Source organism: Sabethes cyaneus, chromosome 2, assembly GCF_943734655.1.
Source record: "Sabethes cyaneus chromosome 2, idSabCyanKW18_F2, whole genome shotgun sequence".
Classification (NCBI taxonomy): domain Eukaryota; kingdom Metazoa; phylum Arthropoda; class Insecta; order Diptera; family Culicidae; genus Sabethes; species Sabethes cyaneus.
In genome coordinates, this window is record NC_071354.1 from 137,708,290 (window position 1) to 137,728,298 (window position 20,009).

Genomic DNA, 20,009 nt, shown 5'->3' on the forward strand with positions numbered 1-20,009 from the left:
GAACTATGCCATAGGCCGAAAAAATAGATGCCATCGCTTAATGGGCTGAAAATACCCTCCCGTACCCTACACAGTTTTGATCTTAAGCAGAAGGTATAGAATAATTTGATTTGTGGTGTCTTCATAACAATTACATTTAAGTCTCGTTTTACGTCCACTATTAGGAGACGTAAAAAAATCGGTCGTAAAAAAGAGGACGTTAATTCAAATTTTGGACGTAAAATGACACGATATTAAATCAAATTTGCGACGTAAAAAGTGGTCGCAAAACAAAATCACGCAAAATGAATGGACGTAAAATGAAATTCTAGTGTATAAATATACATATGTGGGTTCGAAAATAAAAGGCAGCTTTATTGGTTAACAACAAATCCAATGGACAAAACTTATTGGATATATTACATTTGAATTTTTATATTTTCAATGATAAACATCGAAAATAGGCCAAAAATTTTATGAGATTTTGAAATAACTCTTCATTCATTGAAATTGATATTCAAATGCTCTGTCGCTGTCGAATTGCACAACAGTATTCTATTACTATCACAAATCTTATTGGGAATCACCGTTTTCAATGCTTTCTCTTGTATTATTACTCTGTTCTGTTCCTTCTAAACGTTTTTCGTCTTCACTATTGTCATTACACTGCTCCTCTTCGTTCCGAGCATCATCCGCATTTGTATCCTTTTGATCACTTTCTGGTTGATTTTCTTCAAAGTCCACAGTGTCTTCTTGGATATCTGAGACAGCTTGAATGGTTGATAATCCGAAAAGGTTATTTCTTTTAAGAGTGAGAACTTCTCGAATAATATCTGGAAAGAAATGTTTGGTTTTTATGTGATATATATTATTTTTGCTACATATAGTACCTTCAAGCAGTTCTTTGGAATCAATCATTTGTCCGATTTCTTGAGCGACTTCTTTAGCCAGCCATGGAGCTATTTGACGTTCGAAATCTTCACGATCCTTTTCATCTTTAATGTTTTCTACGGCATCGATTACGCTTGGCATAAGATTATCAATTCTGCCTTGCAAGAGTTTCGAAGCAGTGATCCGCTCTTGCATTTCTCTGTCCAGATTTTGTGCAATCTTATCTTGTAGAATTCGGCGCTCTTTTTCTGCCATCAATTTACGATCTTCTAACTCCAATCGTCGAAGCTCAGCCAATTCTGCTTCTCTGATTGCCATTATTTGCTGCTGTTGTCGTTTCATCTCTGCAATTTCTTCCTCATGGAGAACTTCAATCAGTGCTTGCTCTATTGTGCGTCCAACGAGAACTTCAATGATTGGCTGTACTTCTGTATCAAAATCGAATAGCTCGCCGTCGAGAATTTCGGTTGCCACATCTCGACCAATTTTCTGCGGTACGTATGGCGGAGAGGGTGGTCTATTTAAGAACAAATCCGTCTGACAGCCCGCATCCATCTCAGGTGGACGAACAAAGAGCTGAAAAATATGCTAAAATGTAATAATCGAAAGCAAGCGAGGGATGAAGGTTTAAACCTCTTCAAGAAACTTTTCGGTTTGTACATTCTCATGCTTCCGGCCACGAACTGCAGGCGGAGTACCAATAATGCCTCGTTGATTGCGTGCGACATGCTTTTTGCGCAAAATCTGCCTTCGGCGAGCTTCAGCTTCCTTTTGAATGTTATCTCCATCGCCCTGTTAATATAAAAATAGTTTGATAATGTGCTTTTTAATTTTAGGCAGTCTAACTAATAAGAATAATAATTCAAACTATGAATTTGAATAGTATTACTCTGGTACAACGTGTAACTTTGCAAAATAAATTCAGTGTAAATCTTATGTTTACTGTCCAACAGAAAAAAGAAGTGGTGTAATTAAGACGTAGAAGTTACGATCCTGTTTTTGCATTACAAATACCTAAATTTCTAGGTTAGACAAAAAACTCAAATAAGTATAAACGGTTAATACAGCTGACTTAAAACAATTATAATATACCTACATAATAAAATAAGAATGGCAGTAATGTGTTCTACCGTGTTTTTTTACTTCTTTGCTGTAATATTGACCTCATGCTTTAAAATACATCACTGCTTATCATATTACAGCATTGTTCTACTAGTTATTTTAAGGAGCATATACAGTCAGTCCACAATCATGAGTCACACATAATTGTGGGCCATTTTAGCTCTAGCTGCTGATTAGCGCTTAAAAATCAGCTAATGATTGATCAAATTATTAGTGCTACTTATGAGTAACAATTTTATCAATCACTTCGTATCATATTCACGCATTAATCATCAGAAAAACTTAAAATGAAGCATAATTGTGTGTGACCCATGTTTGTGGACTGACTATAGTATGAAGCTGAGAAATTTAGGAAATTTATAATAACAGTGCGAATTAAGTTCGTAATATCTCTCAGGCTTTAACAGTGCAAATTGGACTAGTGTTTGTTTTCGTTTTATAAATTACAGAAGTGTGAGTGCAGTAAAAGAGTTAAGGTCGGGGAAAATCGGGGAGTTTAGAATTTGATAGATATTATTCCTACTGCAAACAGTTTCAGGAAGGACTCCAGCTTATGCCAAAATTATATCGTGATGCGGATTACTTAATTCTTACAGTCACCTCACTTCACTATTACTTACGGGCACCCCATCGGCAGGAGCTTGCTATTGCCACACAATCTCGGAGCGTAAGAAAGTAAAAGCACAGACTAACAGACGTAACAAATTTCGAACAAATTTTCTAACAAAACATCGTTTCATTGACACCCCCAAAACTTGGAAAAAACACCAGCATCACCTGGTGCAGTCTTCGCACTACGCAGAGTTGGTTGCTATAAATTTAGCAATGCTATAAATTTACTTGTATAATATCTAACATCAGCGCCAGCGCAGGCGAGCAGCGTTCTCGCACAGCGACTGTTGTTTGAGTCTTGGCTTAAGGGGAAACCGAAAGTGGCTCAAAGATGGCTGGATAAATGGCTACCATTCGAAGCATGTATTGTTTTGCGCCTTAAAAATGCATCTGTATTGGCAGAGCACGCTTTCGCCACGTAATCAGTGCTTCCAGCGCTGTTATAATGTCCTAAAACTTGTAATTAAATTTATCGATCTGCTGTGTATCAATAAACGCTCAGCAAAACATAATTGCTAATGGAAAATAAATTTAACTGAACATATCGATCATTACGTGTTCATAAAAGCGACCAATGTATAATTTGGAATTAGTGAATAGATATTTGGTTACGCACATATTTCGTTGAACTAGCGATTTCCGAAAAAGCAGCAACACAGTATCAAACTTTCATCACATCAATGAGCTTTTAAAGAGCTTTCAACTTTCGCCGCATCGATGAGCTTAGAGTGAAATAAACAAACAAAACGCAAACGCAGGAATCAAAAACGCAATCCGATGCAAGCGGATTAATTAAACATCCTAGTGATCCTACGCATTATTCAGTTGCTGCTGTTAATTTTGATTGAATCGGAATGCCTTGATAAAGAAAACAAACCCTTTTCCAGGATGTTTGTAGTTAGTGCGGTTGGCTGCGGATCAGCTGTTTATGTTTGCAAGCTCCGCTATTTGACATATATTACCAATACTAATGCGATATTCAAATAAACGTTTAGGTTTTTAACGAACACATGAGATGTACAGTACAGTGTTTGTCGCACTAACACAATAACGTTAGCCACTTTCGGTTCCGCCTTAAGCGAAAATTTGAAATGATCGTTTTTATGGAATGAGGCTTCAGTGTTACGCCTGTTAATTTGTGGTAAAAGGCTCTTCAAAATATTATCAAGCTATAGTCCTACTTTGATTTATATAGAATCCGACTCTTCTCTAAGAAGCGCTGTCGAGAATAAAGGAAGTGCGAGGAATTTTGGCAGCTGTACTATTCTAAAAATACACGGAAGTTCTATCAAAATCTTTATGTATCTCGCAAGCGCCTTGTGCCGCGGGCCGCAGGATGTTAGAGATGTAGGTATTTTGATAAACGACAGCGATCAAAAGTATGAAGCAGCACTAAGATAAATACATGGTAGCTTGGTAGCAAAGGAAGAGACTTCACCAACCGATGGAAATATGCCACTTCCTGCCGAAAGGTGAAGTGCTTTGTCAAATCATCGTCCAGCGACTTTCACCAATAATCAATAGATTCGTGGCAAGTTATCAGGCGGACCAAATCTTTATCTTCCGACAGATCCTTTAGAAGTGCCGCGAATTACGAATCTCCACGCATCACTTGTTCGTTCAAATAAGTCACATACAAAGTGTAAACTGTCTTTCATGCTTGCTCTTCAACATTGTGCTTTGCAGAGGTTGGCAGAATATTAGTAGACCAGACCAAACCGCAAAGCACAGAAAATTAGATTCCATAAATTCGTCTAAAATAAAATACATATGGAGATGGCTGGGATCGAGCGCTCACTTAAACCGTACTCTGGCAATCGACAGGGATGAGTTTGAGTTAGTTGACGAATTCGTGTCCCTTGGCTCATTGACAACCGCGGTAAATAATATCAGTTGTGATATTAGAAGGGGTTTAAACAGCCAGGTGGCGTCTACTATGGACTCCACAAACATTTACGGTTTAATAATCTGAGCCTCGGTACAAAGTGCATCCTTTACAAAACGCTAATTAGACCGGCTATCCTCTATGTGCACGAAACATAAATATAAACTGTAGGAGTTTCCGAATGGCGGGTGCTGAGAGCCATCTTTAACGGCGTGCTGCAAGAGAACGGTGTACGGAGACAAAGAATGAACCTCGAACTCGTGCGTCTTAATGGCGAACCTAATTCAGAAATTGGCAACAACAATTGGAGGGATACATTGAGCTGAACATTTTGCTTGAATACCAGACAGCTATTCTGCAAAAAACGGTGTTCGCGTTGAATCTTGAATCCGATAGGAACGAGACGAACAGGAGCATGGCGAGCGAGGCTGCAAGACCAGTTGGAGCAAGAACTGGTGAGTACAGGGTGTCCGCGGAATTGGACTAGCCGCCATGGATAACTAGCTAAGTAATAGAAACTGAATTACTGAAAAGGATCTTAAAGTTGACACACCATTTGGATGGATACCTAGTGCTTTTTGGTGCAGTTAAATTGTTGTTACAAATAGCAATACTTTGATTTCATTCACAGCGGTTCATGAAATTAAAGGTGGATTATTATTGACGGCAGCGTAGGAAATAGTGATGAAGGTTTCCAGAGGAAGACAGAGGTAATTTGAAACCCCAAAAAATATTACGTCTTTTGTGATTGTTCCATAATAAATGTTTATAATATTTAATACTGTAAATCATGGGACTAAAACTATCATATCAGGAAGTGTTAATATAATAAATAACAAACAAAATGTTGTAAAATGTCAGTAATGGTGATAAAAATACAAGTTTTTTTTTGTATGGGCTTATCACTTTGACCACAACATTATTGATCTATTGTAATGTTGCCCGGGTGTATGCTGTATTCTGCACTGCATTTCTGTGCTTTATCGTTATTGAGTAAACGATAAGCTTATATTTTTTTTTATGCGTGCTTATGTGTTGAGGGTTTTACCCATGCTTCGATGCATGTCCTACTATAGCAAACCTGTTTCGCCTCGTTATAGTTAGCACTGGTGAGTCCTCCTGAGGTTCAAAACCATTTCCTCATTAGGTGCTCATACCAGTATACTAACCATAACAAGCGTCTTCGGGATAATGTAGAACTCAGCATGAAGGAAGGGTGAAGAGGGGCCAGAGAATAAACCCATGCTAAAGTCACTTTGACATCGAATGGCCTGATTCTACTAAGATTCGAACCCATGACCATTCGCTTGTCAAAGCAGACTCGGTAACCTTGCGGCTACAGAGCCCCCCTAAAATACAAGTTATTATGCATTTTGAAAATTTTTGTGTGACTTGAAGCACTAGTCAACTTCAGGTCAAATTGGCTTGAAACTGGTATGCTGTTGACAAATGTTAACTGGCTTAAGAATCTTGCTCAAAACATAAAATATTTGTTATTGGAGGCACAACTTACGGTTGAACGGAAAAAATAAATGACTAATCTTATACATATGAAGCGACCCTCATTTCCTGCTGTAACATTACATGCACGCATTTTCATCTGGCTGAATCCGGGTAAATCAACCCTGGTCGGCTCAGAACATTAATGTAACATTTAGTTCGATTACCCGCGCCGGTCGGTGACTCGATCGAGTGACGGCGCCGGTAGAGCAAAATACTTAAATGAAAACAATTGTCGCGTTTGCAACACATTCTAGGCGAACGACCGCGCAAGTTTCTTAACCTGCGGCAACGAACAGTTCCCAAAACAAATGTGCCGTTGCATTTTGCCGACTAAGGTAAACAACGAAGCGCGGAACTGTTCGAGTAGACAAAAACAAAGTTTCCGCGCGAGGGGCTAAAATGTATGTGCGAGAGGGAAGCTCGACGGACAGCGTGAGGTCTGCCGCTAGGCAGAATAGGACGGAACTACCTCGAGAAGGAGGAGTTTCCTTAGGGCAAAGAGTTTTTAGTAAGTAAGAAATAACTTTGTGAGAAAAATTTAGGAAAATAAAAGGGATTCGGTTTTGACACGCCGACCCGTCCGGTCGGTAGTGGCACTTAATCCGGTTGTTTTATTTCTTTTTTGATTTGTTCCTTCCGCGCGGGTTTTTAGGATCGAGGGGGCCCTTAAGGCCCCTTCACATATAACATCATTCATAGTGACAGTGACAGATTGATTTGAACAAATTATTACACTATATATGGAAACAATCAAGCAAAATAAAGAGATGATCGCTCACTTTTCTAAAACTGTTCACTTTCAAAACATCATTTTCGACTAAGTTCAATGTTTACGATAAAATCGGTTAAATAAGAGGGATTTATTTACATTTTAACAAACATTGGTCTAGCTTTAATCGAAATATATATTCGCTGATATGTCATGACGGGAAGACTGTCATTTTTTTAAATTCGTCGTCACGGTCCAGGGAAGCAAAATTTATATTTATGCTTATTCCAACTTGCGACTTGCTAAATTTTTCTTTCGAATCAATGCGTAGTATTTTTTTAAATTTTTAACATGGTTTTAATCAGTTGGCCATTCACCAGAACAATGCGTAGTAGATTTTCCGATCGATCGGTGTAATATATATTAGTGAAAATCAACCAGGAAATCCCGAAGCTATTAACGTTCAAAACCTGACCACTTTTTGCGTTTAGATTTTTTGGGAAGACACCCAACCTTGCCATAAGACATAGTCCTACGTCAAATTAAATATACTGCTAAAGCTGGTTGCAAATAATAAAAAAAATCAAAACTTTTAAATAGAAAAACAACAACAAAGCTATGTTCACTGATAGGTATTTTGTTAAAATACTAAGCATTTTAAACAACGTAGCTAATTCTTGTATCAGGTGGTTTAATTTCAGAATCATTTGAACAAAAAAGTTTAGTTGCCGATTTGTAGTGAGTCGAGCAAATCTGATGGAAGCAGTGTACATGCTTTTGATGCACAAAGTTATGTGGCAGATAAAGAATTATAAGCATTAAAAGTTTGCTCCATTTATGGCTTGAAGAATGTCCCCAAACTCACCTTTCCTGATAGAAGACCAGCGTACGCGAAATAAGGGTTCCACTGAGCATGGAAATTTAATTTATGTATACTGTTGTGCAAAGCCAAATTTATCCGTCAACAAAATGAAAATCTATATATATATTAATATGTCATGCGAAAAGATATAACATAAAGTAAAAGTTAATCGGTTTGATACACGAAAATAGAGATGACTGCTTTGTATGAATGATTACATCAAAAACTCATCTCACTCGTGATTAGCGAAAGCGATTATTAATCTTGACTGTGCACTCTAAATTATCAAGTGCCAAAATACAAAACTAAGTATCAAATGCAACATATGTTTTGTGTGAATTTACTTACCGGTTGAGTTATGCCGTTTATAAAATTGCTACCTCGGACAACCCGTCGATCGTGCATTACATTTTGATAGGTATTCTGGTGATCTCTGCCAAAGAAAATCCGGTTGCATGCAATATAGGAAAAAAAATAAAAAAGAGAATAATTATTATAAAAAGGATTACCATTGCCGATTACCAGGAATGTATACTACTGTTTGTATTACTGCATATTATTGTAATAATCACAAAATGTAAAATGAAAATACTCTTAGTGGATACACCTAAGTATCCCAGTACCTCGCGGAATGAATTGGACGCAAGACACCGCTGCTGTAAAACCATGGTTTTTAATTTTCACGTACCGTGCAAACACCATATTCAAAACAGTGCCTAATTCTGAACAGTTGCAAATTTTTCATAAATATTGACAAAATTCCAGCTATTTAAACAATTTAATCACTACATCTGATTATTTCATGTTATTTAAATGGTTTAAATAGCTAGAGTTTTGTCAATATTTAAGAAAAATTTGCAACTGTTCTGAATTAGGCACTGTTTTGAATATGGTGCTTGCACGGTACCTTTTTCTCGGAAACCTCGAAATACAGCCTGAGTTCGTTAATTTGGGTCCTGAGTGCGTTCCAACTATCGAATCGTGATTCACTGATGGGGCCAACTGACAGTTGTTAGATATTTCGATAGAATTTTGACATTCAAGTGCTTCTAGTTGGAGCGTGGCCTAACTAGCGAACACTCAACTAATGAGTCGTCCAATTAACGAATCCTCAATTAGCGAACCATTGCTGTTTAACTGAACAAACTTTTGTTCGTTTGGTTGATACATGTTTTGAGAAGACTTTTATAATTTCTTAGGTTTTCTAAACAAAACACAACCCAAGAAAAAAGATGACCAAATTTTATTTATTTGACCAAGCTTTTTCTTCTAGTTCTTTTTTCGTTGGGCTGTGTTCCGTTGACAAAGCTCAAAATTTATAAAGGTCTTCTGCTATCGTCTACCAGCAAAACAAAACAAATAATGTTTCAGTATGTTGTTTGTCGGTCGTTATAAAATTTTACATCAAAATAAAATGAAAAAGTTTACATAGGGTAAAGAACTAGTTTTAAGCAGTCTAAGCGGGTCACTGATTGTTTTACCTTATTACAAGCGATGGGTTGACTAAGTGGGGGATATCAGCATACCAATCTTCTTGCTATCTTCAGTTCTTCAAGCTGTTGCCATTGGAAGACACTATTGTTGAGCTAAACTTTTGATTTTTCGCTTTAAAAGTTGGAGCGGCGGAACTAATTTTGAACACACCGAACCCATTTTCACCTGCAAGGTGCTATTTTAAGCAATCCTGAAATCTGAATTTTTTTACGTCCCGTTAAAAAATCCCTCGAACTTTTCCCCCTATTCAGTAAGTTCGCGTTCCTATCCGCGACCTACTAATCGGCATCTGATGCGTAATCGGCATAGCGTATCGGCATAGATGCGTAAAATGCCATCTGTCTAAATTGTTTATCGGGGCATACACTCACCGCACCGTTCGGCAAACGGTATTCGTCGTCTCTTTTATTCTCTGGTGTTCTTATGGGAAACTGTGAGTTTGACGTCTCACTCGCTGTTCTTAAGGATGGTGGGAGAACAAAAGAGGTAAACATATAGCAGTACAAACGATCCGAGTACAAACGATCAGAACAGTGTTGTCAAAGCAAATAACATTGAAACACATCGTTGCTTTATTATATCACTGAGAAAATCTTCGAAAATTATTGAAAAAGCTGTCTTTTGTGTTGTTTTTAATAAAGAAAAATTAATTATGAACATACATTTCTCTTGAAAGTATTTAACCACGTTTTCACCATAGGAGGTTTCAGGTAATTTCAAACTTAAAATTCTTATTTCCAGAACGGAAACAGTGTCTTGGCAACACGATAGTTCATCAGTTGTGCTGCAGCTGCTGCTAGTGGTGAACAGGTTCCGTCAATTCAGAATTTGTTTTCAGTTTTGTTAGAAAATAATAAAACTTTTGGCTAGTGACAAAGCCTTAGATAATAGAAAAAAAAAGACTGAATTATATGGTATGTGACAATTGAGTGCTTGACTTTCAGAGTTGTTGTAATCAGTGCTGAAAATTTGATGAATTCGTTAGTAGCGAGGTGGCGATTGCTGAAGAGCAGCTGAAAAATGTACGTTTTTGGACAACAATTTTTAATTCATCATATTTCTTGTCGGAAACCCAGTAAATTGTGTTTGTGTGAATCAAATGTATGGTTAAGTGATTTGTGAAGATGATCCTATCAAAAGATTTTGAAAATATGAATAAAAAAGTGCATTTTCGGATCATTTATGTTCAACTGATTGAAATAGGTAACACTGCTTAACTCGTTCCTTACCCTAATTGAAATTTGAAATAAGAAAATGCTTTTTTCTTTTTTCCTAATTTCTATAGAATGACAAGAACTTTAATGTTACCATCGTTCTACATACTGGGTTGTGTTGAGTTCGTGCCCGGCTGATTAATTGCTGTAAAAGCAAACGTCAGACGCAATACAATTCTATAATTACCTCGCAATTCTATTGATGCAATTGTGCTTTGGAATTCCATTGGTAGCGAAAGCAGCTCCTTTCGTTACATTATATTCTGGATCAGATTTGTTGTGATGGCTACCATGCTTGCAAGAGTTTTGATGGTTCTGATTAGGATGATTGATATCATTATTATTGTTATTGCTATTGGCGGTCAAAATCCTTGGTCGGCTTTCGTAGGCATATAAACGGCGCAAAGCGGAGGCGGATGGTGCGAGGATGGGAAGTTCCTTGTTTGGCTGCAGGAAAACACCCTTCGGTACAGTCGTAATGAAGAGCGGCTTTTTCTTGATGTTAACGTCCTGGGAACTTCCCTGTAGCAGAGTGCAAGTAGGGCGGAATTCCAGAGAAAGTGAGTTAAGTGTGCCGCATGGATGTTGAAAAGTTTGCGGAATCTATCGAACCAGTTTTTATATTGGGCCAACTGAGTTATACATATCCTTGACGCAAACGTGTCTTTGTACAATCAAGGAAATGAAAAGGAAAACAGTTATAGCAACTGCAATTAACTGCACGAATCGTCCTGTGTATAGGAACGCCTATCTACAAAGCGAAGGCTCAAGTTATGTGATGTATAAGTACTAACATTACATGTAGTTCATAACATGTGCGTGGTTTTTAAAATGTCCTAATTTACATATACTTAATATTTTTGTTAATTTGGATAAAATTGGGAACCGTTAATCACCGTGGTTAAAAGTCACTCGTAGAGTAAAATGTATGAAAGATCACGTGCGTTGCCGTTGTACATTCGTGATTCTATGCTATGAAAGGGGGAAGGCAATGAAGATGCGTCCAACATAGCTCTAGCCATCCCAAGTTCCTACCTAGCGCCTCCATGTGGTCATACCCGGTAATGCTCTATCCTTCAGATTGAGTGGTTTTGGGTAGACGGCAAACCTACTCGGCTTTGTGAGTAGGTAAGCTCTCACATGTATTATTTTAATTATTTGTTTCGTTCCAGCTGTACAAACACCTACTGTACGGTAGAAATATTGACCGTAGAAATTTTAATAATGTACATGGATATTAGCTGTAGGACTGATGGAAACTCAAATGACGCAACTATATCTGATTTAAAGGACTACTGGTGAGCTCGTTCTATTTTATCTATATTTATTTTGTCACTATTTTATTTGTATGAGAGTCCTTATCCCACTACCACAGGGGTGAGGGGTCAAACCATCATAAAATAAATTCATGCCTCCAAAATCGCCCACATGCCAAATTTGGTTCCATTTGCTTGATTAGTTCTCGAGTTGTGCAGCAATTTGTGTTTCATTTGTATGAGAGCCCCTCGTTTAGAGGGAGGAGCAGGGGTGGTCCGATCACTTTGACTCAATTTTGATTCATTTGACAGTAAAGTTTTAGCTGAGTAAAATTTGACTAAGTCTGGGATATTTGTAGAACTAGTTATTAACTAAATTTTTACTGAATATAGTTTTGCTGTATCTTTTGTAGTTACGGTCACGGCTTAAAAAGGGATCGCAAGTTGAATATGGCTGCGTGAATGCGTATGCTTTCCGCATTCAACCTGCGCTTTTCGAACGATCATTTGGCTGTTTTTTGAATGCAGTCAATCTGCCGCTTGCGCTACTGCCATCTTATAATTCTTATTTCTTGTTTATTTATTACATCAACAGACTTACATGGTCCTAATGATGGTCTAACTTCTTAAAATTAGTGGCCAAGTGTATAAATAGTAATGAATTTACATAAATATAACTAAACAGATAGACAAGTTGACTGGACCGGCTGAAGAAGCGGTTGAATCGTTCACGAAGAGTTTGGCGCGATAAATGGAAATCGAATATGAATGCTACTTTGTCAAACGTCCTCTGGAGACCGCTGAGGGCCCCATATTTGCTGTAGTTCATACGGTGGTATGACGTCCTCAGCATAGCAGTATTCCGAAGGGATCTAGGCTGCACATTAAGGTCAAGTTGCTCTAGAAATTGAGGGCAATCTATTTTACCTCGCAGAGTATCGGCGACTAGCAGGGATTTAGATGTATCTCTCCGTGTAGAGAGGGTATCTAGGTGGATCATCATACATCGATACATCGTAGCGGATTTCGCCAGGGCAGCCGACGAAGGGCAAAACGCAGAAAGCGGCGCTCGACGGATTCGATTCGTTCAGAACTATTGTGGTAGTTCAGGTTCCAAACCACAGAACAGTACTCCAAAGTCGATCTGACCAGGGAGCAGTATAATGCTTTTAAGCAGTAGACGTCGGTGAAACTTTTGGGGATTCTAAAAATGAATTCCATGGTCCTAGAGGATTTGTTGACGATATAAGATACATGTTGTCTGAATGTTAGCTTTGTATCGAAGATTACACCTAGGTCTTTGATATGATCGACCCGTTCGATAGTGCTCGATAGCAGCGTGTAGTTGAAAACAACAGCATCTTTTTTTACGTGAGAAGGATATTACAGAGCACTTTGAGGGATTTACAACCATTCTGTTTAAGGTACACCAATTAGCGAAGACATCCAGCTGGCGTTGGAGAGTGATGAATTCTTCAGTTGAGCGGATACGGGAGAATATTCCCAGATCATAGGCATATGATAACCTTGGTTTTTGAAGCACGAGGTTCACGTCGTTGAAATAGAGCAGGAATATGAGCGGTCCGAGATGACTACCCTGCGGAATACCAGAGGTGGCGCAGAATATGCTGGATCTACAATCACCAATGGCAACCATCAGTTGACGATCTGTTAGATAAGAACAGAACTATCGCAGGAAAGTTCCGCCTATCCCAAGCCTTTGGAGTTTAGCGATTGCGATTACGTGATTGAGCTTATCAAACGCGGCTGACAGGTCGGTATATATGACGTCGGTTTGCGTCATTGCAGACATGTTGTCGACGATGTGCGTAGTAAGGCACAGAAAATTAGTAGTAGTGGATCGACCAGGAAGGAATCCATGCTGATCTGTGCTCAAATATTGCTTGCATGTGAAAAAAGTGGCTCCAAGACGATTAGCTCGAACAATTTCCCGATGGCACTTAACGATGTAATTCCTCGGTAATTGTCCACATGTCGCTTGTTGCCTTTTTTGTGCAAAGGAAACTTATGAGCAGATTTCCAGCAAGACGGAAAAGTACCGCTGGATATGGGCTTGTGGAATACGAGCTGTAGTGGTCTAACCAAACAAGAGATATGCTTCTTCAGGAGGGCAGACACAGTTCCATCATGCCCGGGATTGAAGGAGGACTTCAGTTGCGTAGCGGCAATGGAGATCATCTCGGTGTTTATCTTTAGATTACCTAGAGCTTGCCCGCACGATGGGACGTTCCTAGCAGCGCAGTCGACATCGTCGCTGGTTAACCTTTCATGACTAAACACGCTTGCAAACTTTTCAGTGAATAAGCTGCATATGTCTGTAAAATTCGAGGCAGTTTCCTCGCGATAGATCATAGAGACGGGCAGCCTGCATTTCTTGCGTTGCTCGTTCACAAACTTCCAGAATGCTTTGGGGTGCGACATGAGTTTCCTCTGAATCCTTCGTTGATATTGCTGAAAACAACCACGAGTGACTCGCTTGAACTCGTGATTTACTCTAAGGTAGTGATGCTGTAGTGTGAGCGTACGGTGTCTGGAAAATTTTCGTAGAGCGGCTCTTTTCAGTGATTTGAATTTTCGCCATTCACTCGCTTGCCAAGGAGCACGTGATCCGGAACGACTTATTTTTTCTGGGACATGTCTATCAATGACATACGACAAGACATTAGAAAAGGTTTGGGCGGCAGTATCGGCGTCATGATCGTTAATCATGTTATCCTAATACATTGATGTTAGGAAGGCTACGATGCTGCGATGGTCTGCTCTGAAAAAATCGTACGTAACAGCAGCGATGGTGGTGTCAAGATTGCTAGTATAGTTGTCTTCCACAGAGATGATTAACGGATGATGATGTGGTACATCTTTAACTAAAGAAACAGACGTCCAGGCAGCGGTTATGCTCGTTAACGACGTGATTGATTTGTGACAGGGTGGCGGCACTGTAACTGTCGAGAATACTGGTAGCCCCAGTGTGAAGTACAGAAAGAGTTTGGTCGGGATACAGGAAACCGCTTTGCGATTCCTTCCATGTTATGTCAGGCTGATTGTAGTCCCCCAGTATCATGATCTGGTGGACTGTAGCAGCCTTGTCAATCACAGCGAAGGCAGATTTGCAGTGCGCTTTCATGCTGCCTCTCAGCATAAAGCTTTGCGCGTTCATATAAAGAATCTAAACTGCAAACTGACTGGAAGCATAAGATGACGTATTTTTTCGTTTCTCTTTTTGTCTCCAAATCGCCTCCTCACAGTAATTTTTTGTCACCCGGACGTCGATCCGACGCAAGCAAAATGTTCGTTTGTATTGGACGGAGTCCGACGGACTTCTTCCATGCACATGTAGTGGTTTTTTTTGTAGTTGCTTTTCGTTAGCGTGGTGACTGCCAATCATTTGACTGTTTTGCAGTCATTCGCTGCTCCAAACGGTAAAAGTAACTTGATCGAAACAAAAATGTTAAAAAGATTTAGAACGCATTCGTTCTACTGCGTTCAATCGGCGTTATGACTGAGCAAACTGAGCATTCGTATTCCACCACTAAACGGACGGTGTGAATTTGAATGCCCGGTGGTGTGACTGCGGTAGAAAAAACCCAATTTAATCCACCTAGTGGTGAAAGGGACCTTTGTTATACGGTCTTACTTGCTATTTGAGAAAGAAATCGACACGTCTTCGGAACATAATTCATCTATTGGTTATCGTTGCGTAGTGCGTTGGTTTACATAAAATTTTTGAAAATTGAAAAAGTTTACAAAATTTGAACAAAACAGGAATACTTTTAAATTTTGATAGATCCTTTTTTCATGAAATTGCTGAGTAAGGATAAGTAAGTTGTTATTAATCTGAGTAAATGCAAATAAAAGTAAGTTGTAAGAGGAAATCTTATCCTTTAGCATATACATTGTCTAGCAAAGGTCTAGTTTATAGGTTTTTGAACCATGCATAGTTTCCTGTAATGCCATTCTATTTGAATCACATCAATAGAGTTTTCTTGAATAATTTTCATCAATTTTTATTAACTCACGCTGTTGTATTTTATACAACACCTGTAGGTTTTTCAACGCCATATTGTTATAAAGTTACAAATCGTTGTTTAACTAACGTATATTCTTCAACAAACTTATTGTGAGCAAAATATCATAATTATTCAATGCATTAATAATTTAAATTGTTGGGAAAATTTATGGAGCAAAACTATCAGCAAATGTAAAATGTTTAAAATGTATCCGTCTGCTGGTAGTCGAGTAATTGGGAGTCAAAATTAGGGTATTCTTTATAATCAAAGTTCTACAGTTCCTAAACAAGCAAACATACAGGTATACTATTTTCAGCAAAGTTGTGTATTTTTACTATTTGTACAATTTTGTAGTACATGAAAAAGTCATACAACAATTACAAAAAGAGCAAAAATAGAAAAACTGATTTTACAAATTCATATACAATAAATAAGATATTTCTATCTTCGCTGTAGAGACTGTTTTCAGCAAAATTTCTTGTAATAATATGCTCTATAACTTTGCAGAACACATCAATGTGTTATATTGACACTAAAAAAAATATTTTTTTTATTTCACTTTTAGGGGGATTAATAAAAATTTAAATTCCACCAGACGATAGAGCTTTCAATTTCAAGAAAAGGTTCGATAAACCTAAAACCAAGTTTCCCAGTCAAAACTCTAGCGCACACGTTTTCTTTGGTTTGGGGCTATTTTGCGCGCGAGTAACTGTGTTACAAAAGTTGGCGCGAGTGTTCGAGGGTTAATATCTTTTAACTGGTAAAGCCAATTCTTATGCAATTTTGCATATATATTCGTAGTGTCAAAACCTCTCGTTTGATATTAAAATAATTGAAATTAGATAAATTATCTTGGTTAAAATCATTATAAATTATTGTTAATTTTGGTGTGGTGTATACGGTTGCTCATAACTTTCAAATTAAACGTTCAATCAAAAAACCATTCAATAGTGATCTATTAGGATATATTATCTTTCGAATGAGACTAATAGCGCATAAATCGGTTTGGCCATCTCTAAGAAACAGGCGATAATTATTACCTTGTCAAAACAGGTTTTTTAAGGCTAACTTTTAAACTACTTATTTGTTGTCACATAAAAATTCCTGAACAATTTACATTTAATAAGGGCTTTCATTTGATACTAAGATCGATGAAATCTGTTATGTAGTTTCGAAGAAACCCGTGTCACGTATTTTTCACATTTTTGCTTATAACTTTTAAACGAAACGTCGTATCACGAAGCAACTCAATAGTGATCTACTAGACAATAACACCTTTCAAACAAAAGTAATAACGAACCATTCGGTTCAGCCATCTCTGAGAAACAGGCGATCATACATACACACACACACACACAGACATTGCTCAAATCGTCGAACCCGTCGAACCTATCGATTGGTATATGTGACTTGGCCCTCCGGGCCTCGGATCAATTTCGTGTTTTTCGACCAATTTTTAAACCTTTGTTATAGTATAACAAAGGTAAAAAGGATCGGTCGAAACCCTGGTTACGGTACTACAATGCTAGTATCTCATCAGTAACTAAGTGAACAAACCAACGGGGTGACAAGCCAAACAAACGTCAAAGCTAAAATCGTAACCAACATCTCGTGAAGCACATAACAAACACACCTTCGGATAGAAGTGTATTGGTATGAGGCCCGCTCTGATTTCAGCCTCGGATGAATGTGTGTTAGTGATAGCTGGCAGGTTGCGAACGAGAAGTTGTTTTTTGCCTTCTTTCTATTTTGTGTAAACGATATAGAAAGTGTAATAAGATAGAGCGACATGATGCGACACGCTTGCCGTCAGTGGAGTAAGCGTTGAATGCTATGCTTCTCACGCTTGCTCGCGAACGGGTTGGCATCGATTGCTTCTCACTCGATTTGCAACGTTGATCGTCAGGGTTCGACGAACAGAGCAATGTCTGTACGTGTGTGTGTGCAGATGCTTTTTAGTCGTTTGTTTTTCGAAGATGGCCAAACCGATTCGTCCGCTATTACTCTTGTTTGGAAGGTATTGTCAATTGCAAGGAAAATTGTACCATCCAAAGTGCGATATCGCTCATAAAAGTGCTATTTTAGCTTAAATCATTTCGGTCTCTTTGGCGCACTTATTGCTTGGAAGATAACGAAAAAGTGCGCCGAAGATACCGAAACGATTTAAGCTAAAAGAGCACTTTTATGAGCGATATCGCACTTTGGATGGAACAATTTTCTTTGCAATTGACAATACATATTTCAGTATAGACACGAACATTTTTTTGTTAGAAAAACATTTTTCCCTTAAATATGCTCATTTTACGATGTATGAAAGACTTGTAGGCCGTTTCGTTTTTTAACCTTTAAATGCTTTTTTTTTAGTGTAGAAGTTTATTTTTATTTTTTTCAGTATTTTTTATGAAAACTCGGGATATTTTCTAAAAGTCACCCGTAGATCATTTTTTGTAGGTTGTGCAATTTTCAAGTTATATTTTGTATAAAAAAAGATGTTCAAATGTTCAAATTTCTCGTGTTAAACATTTTGGGATCCTTCGATTTTTCTAAAATCGCATTTTCAAAATTTGTAATGATTTCTGCTGATCTGTTTTATCCTTTGTTAGATGCCAAAGGACACAGAATACATGTAAATTACTTGAGAAAATTATCAAATTAAGCACTTTTGTGGGCAATTTATGCTGAAGGACTTGTATTAGATAACTATTTATTGTATCTAACTAACGTTTTTACAGGAAACTCAATTGAACAGTATTCGGGTCACAACAGGTCATTAACTATGTATACTATAACTTAACCTAATAATAGGTCAAACAAAAAGGATGGTAAAGTACTGTCCTTGTGATAAATTTATTTGAAGGCATTCTGTTAGGCCTTAGGCCATTGATCTGCATTAGAATAGTCATGTGTGTCATGTAGTATGAAATTAGGTCACATTTCAATTCGATTAATGATGTTGAACTTTACTACAGAAATCGAAGTTTACTCGGTGGACATATGGCATAACTTCTCTTAGTATTTTACTTTCTCCTGATGACATTGTGAAATGTACAATGTAGACAAATTAAAAACGTCCAATAATAGTCGGGTGACACGAACAGTTCGAAGCATGCATGCCGTATCAAAATTATACATAGCGCACTTATTCTGAGTGACGATGGATGGCACTGTGTTATTTGACAAACTTGAGCGCGGTGGGTAAACTTCATATTTAATGATATTGTGGAATTTCCAGTAGCACTATTCTATATTAATAACATATTATAGAATTTGTATTGATGTTAAAAGTATGGTGACAATTGTTATACCAACCGCTTGTGTTATTTTTTTTATATTTTATTCAAGACACTTTACCACTGTTGTACGCCGCTTGTGTTGTGCTTGCTGATATGAAAGCGCACTCACAAAAATCTGCACACATTTTACCTTTGGCCCAATATTAAAAACGGTAAGAATAGTTATGAATTAACCTACATTCTGAGATGACCGTTTGGATGAATCATTCTGCAATCTCCTCAGTTTCGCATCCAATTCTTTAGTGAACTCATTGGGTTTACCGCGGTCCGTCTTTTTGTTTGCAGTGATAATTCTGTCCTGGGGGTCGATGGCGTTAATATTGTTGTTGCTGTCACTTTTATTGTTGGTTGCCTTTCGAATAATCTGTGACTCCAACTCGCGTATCAATTTGTAATCCGGGTGTAAATTTATGAGGTGCTGCCCTTCTATTACTTCTCTATTGTGACGAAGCGGTCGAACGATGGCATTTGGTTTACCGATCTGTTTGAAGTGATCAACCGGCACAATCGCAAACTCTGGGCTCTCTTCCAAAAGATCTTCCTGCTGCCGTGTCGATAGTGTTGGCATTTTCTCTGCACACCGCGTTGTTTATGTGAGCTTTTGTTAGAACTCTAATTGTTGCCGTCTTCCACTAGATCGATAACACTGTTACACGAAGATTCACGGCCATTCTGCTTTAAATGTCTGAATTTTTCATTTCACATCGTAGTTTCATGTTGTAGCACAACGTCACTATTCCACATCAAACGTATTTACTTCAGAATACGGCTTAGAGCGTTGGAAAATTGCTATTCTATCGTAGGAAAAACATTGGTTCATGAATATTAACCACATAGGGATCGATCGGGAAAGGGAAATACGCAACACATAACTTTTAGCAAGAATAGGAAAAAGTTTTGACCAGGTATAAGCTGTTAATGTTCAAATAACGTTGGAAGAATGTATTTTCTTTACAATAAAATATCACGGAAATAGAAAAAAACGCTTCAGTCACAACGCCTGAGGTTGTGACCCAAATTAAGGCCACTTAAATCATCCGCACTGTGAAGAAAAGCACTAGCACAACGGATAATGTTGATTGGGTGGTGGACTATGCTAGTTCAAATTACGATAGCTTAAATCTTCATATTATCCAACGCTCTTCTAATCCGCATGGAAAA

The 20,009-nt window shown here is 38.0% G+C and overlaps 1 protein-coding gene across 1 annotated transcript; it reads right to left on the reverse strand.

Moving 5' to 3' along the window:
* Window positions 1–552: 552 nt before the first annotated feature.
* LOC128736057 (bromodomain-containing protein DDB_G0280777) lies at window positions 553–19,416 on the reverse strand. Its single transcript, XM_053830540.1, has 7 exons — window positions 19,027–19,416; window positions 10,459–10,793; window positions 7,912–7,996; window positions 7,567–7,608; window positions 1,504–1,662; window positions 870–1,446; window positions 553–812 (listed from the first exon to the last, which is right to left on the reverse strand). Exons 1-7 carry the CDS (start codon window positions 19,414–19,416, stop codon window positions 553–555), a joined length of 1,848 nt encoding a protein of 615 aa, XP_053686515.1.
* Between the last annotated feature and the right edge of the window lie 593 nt (window positions 19,417–20,009).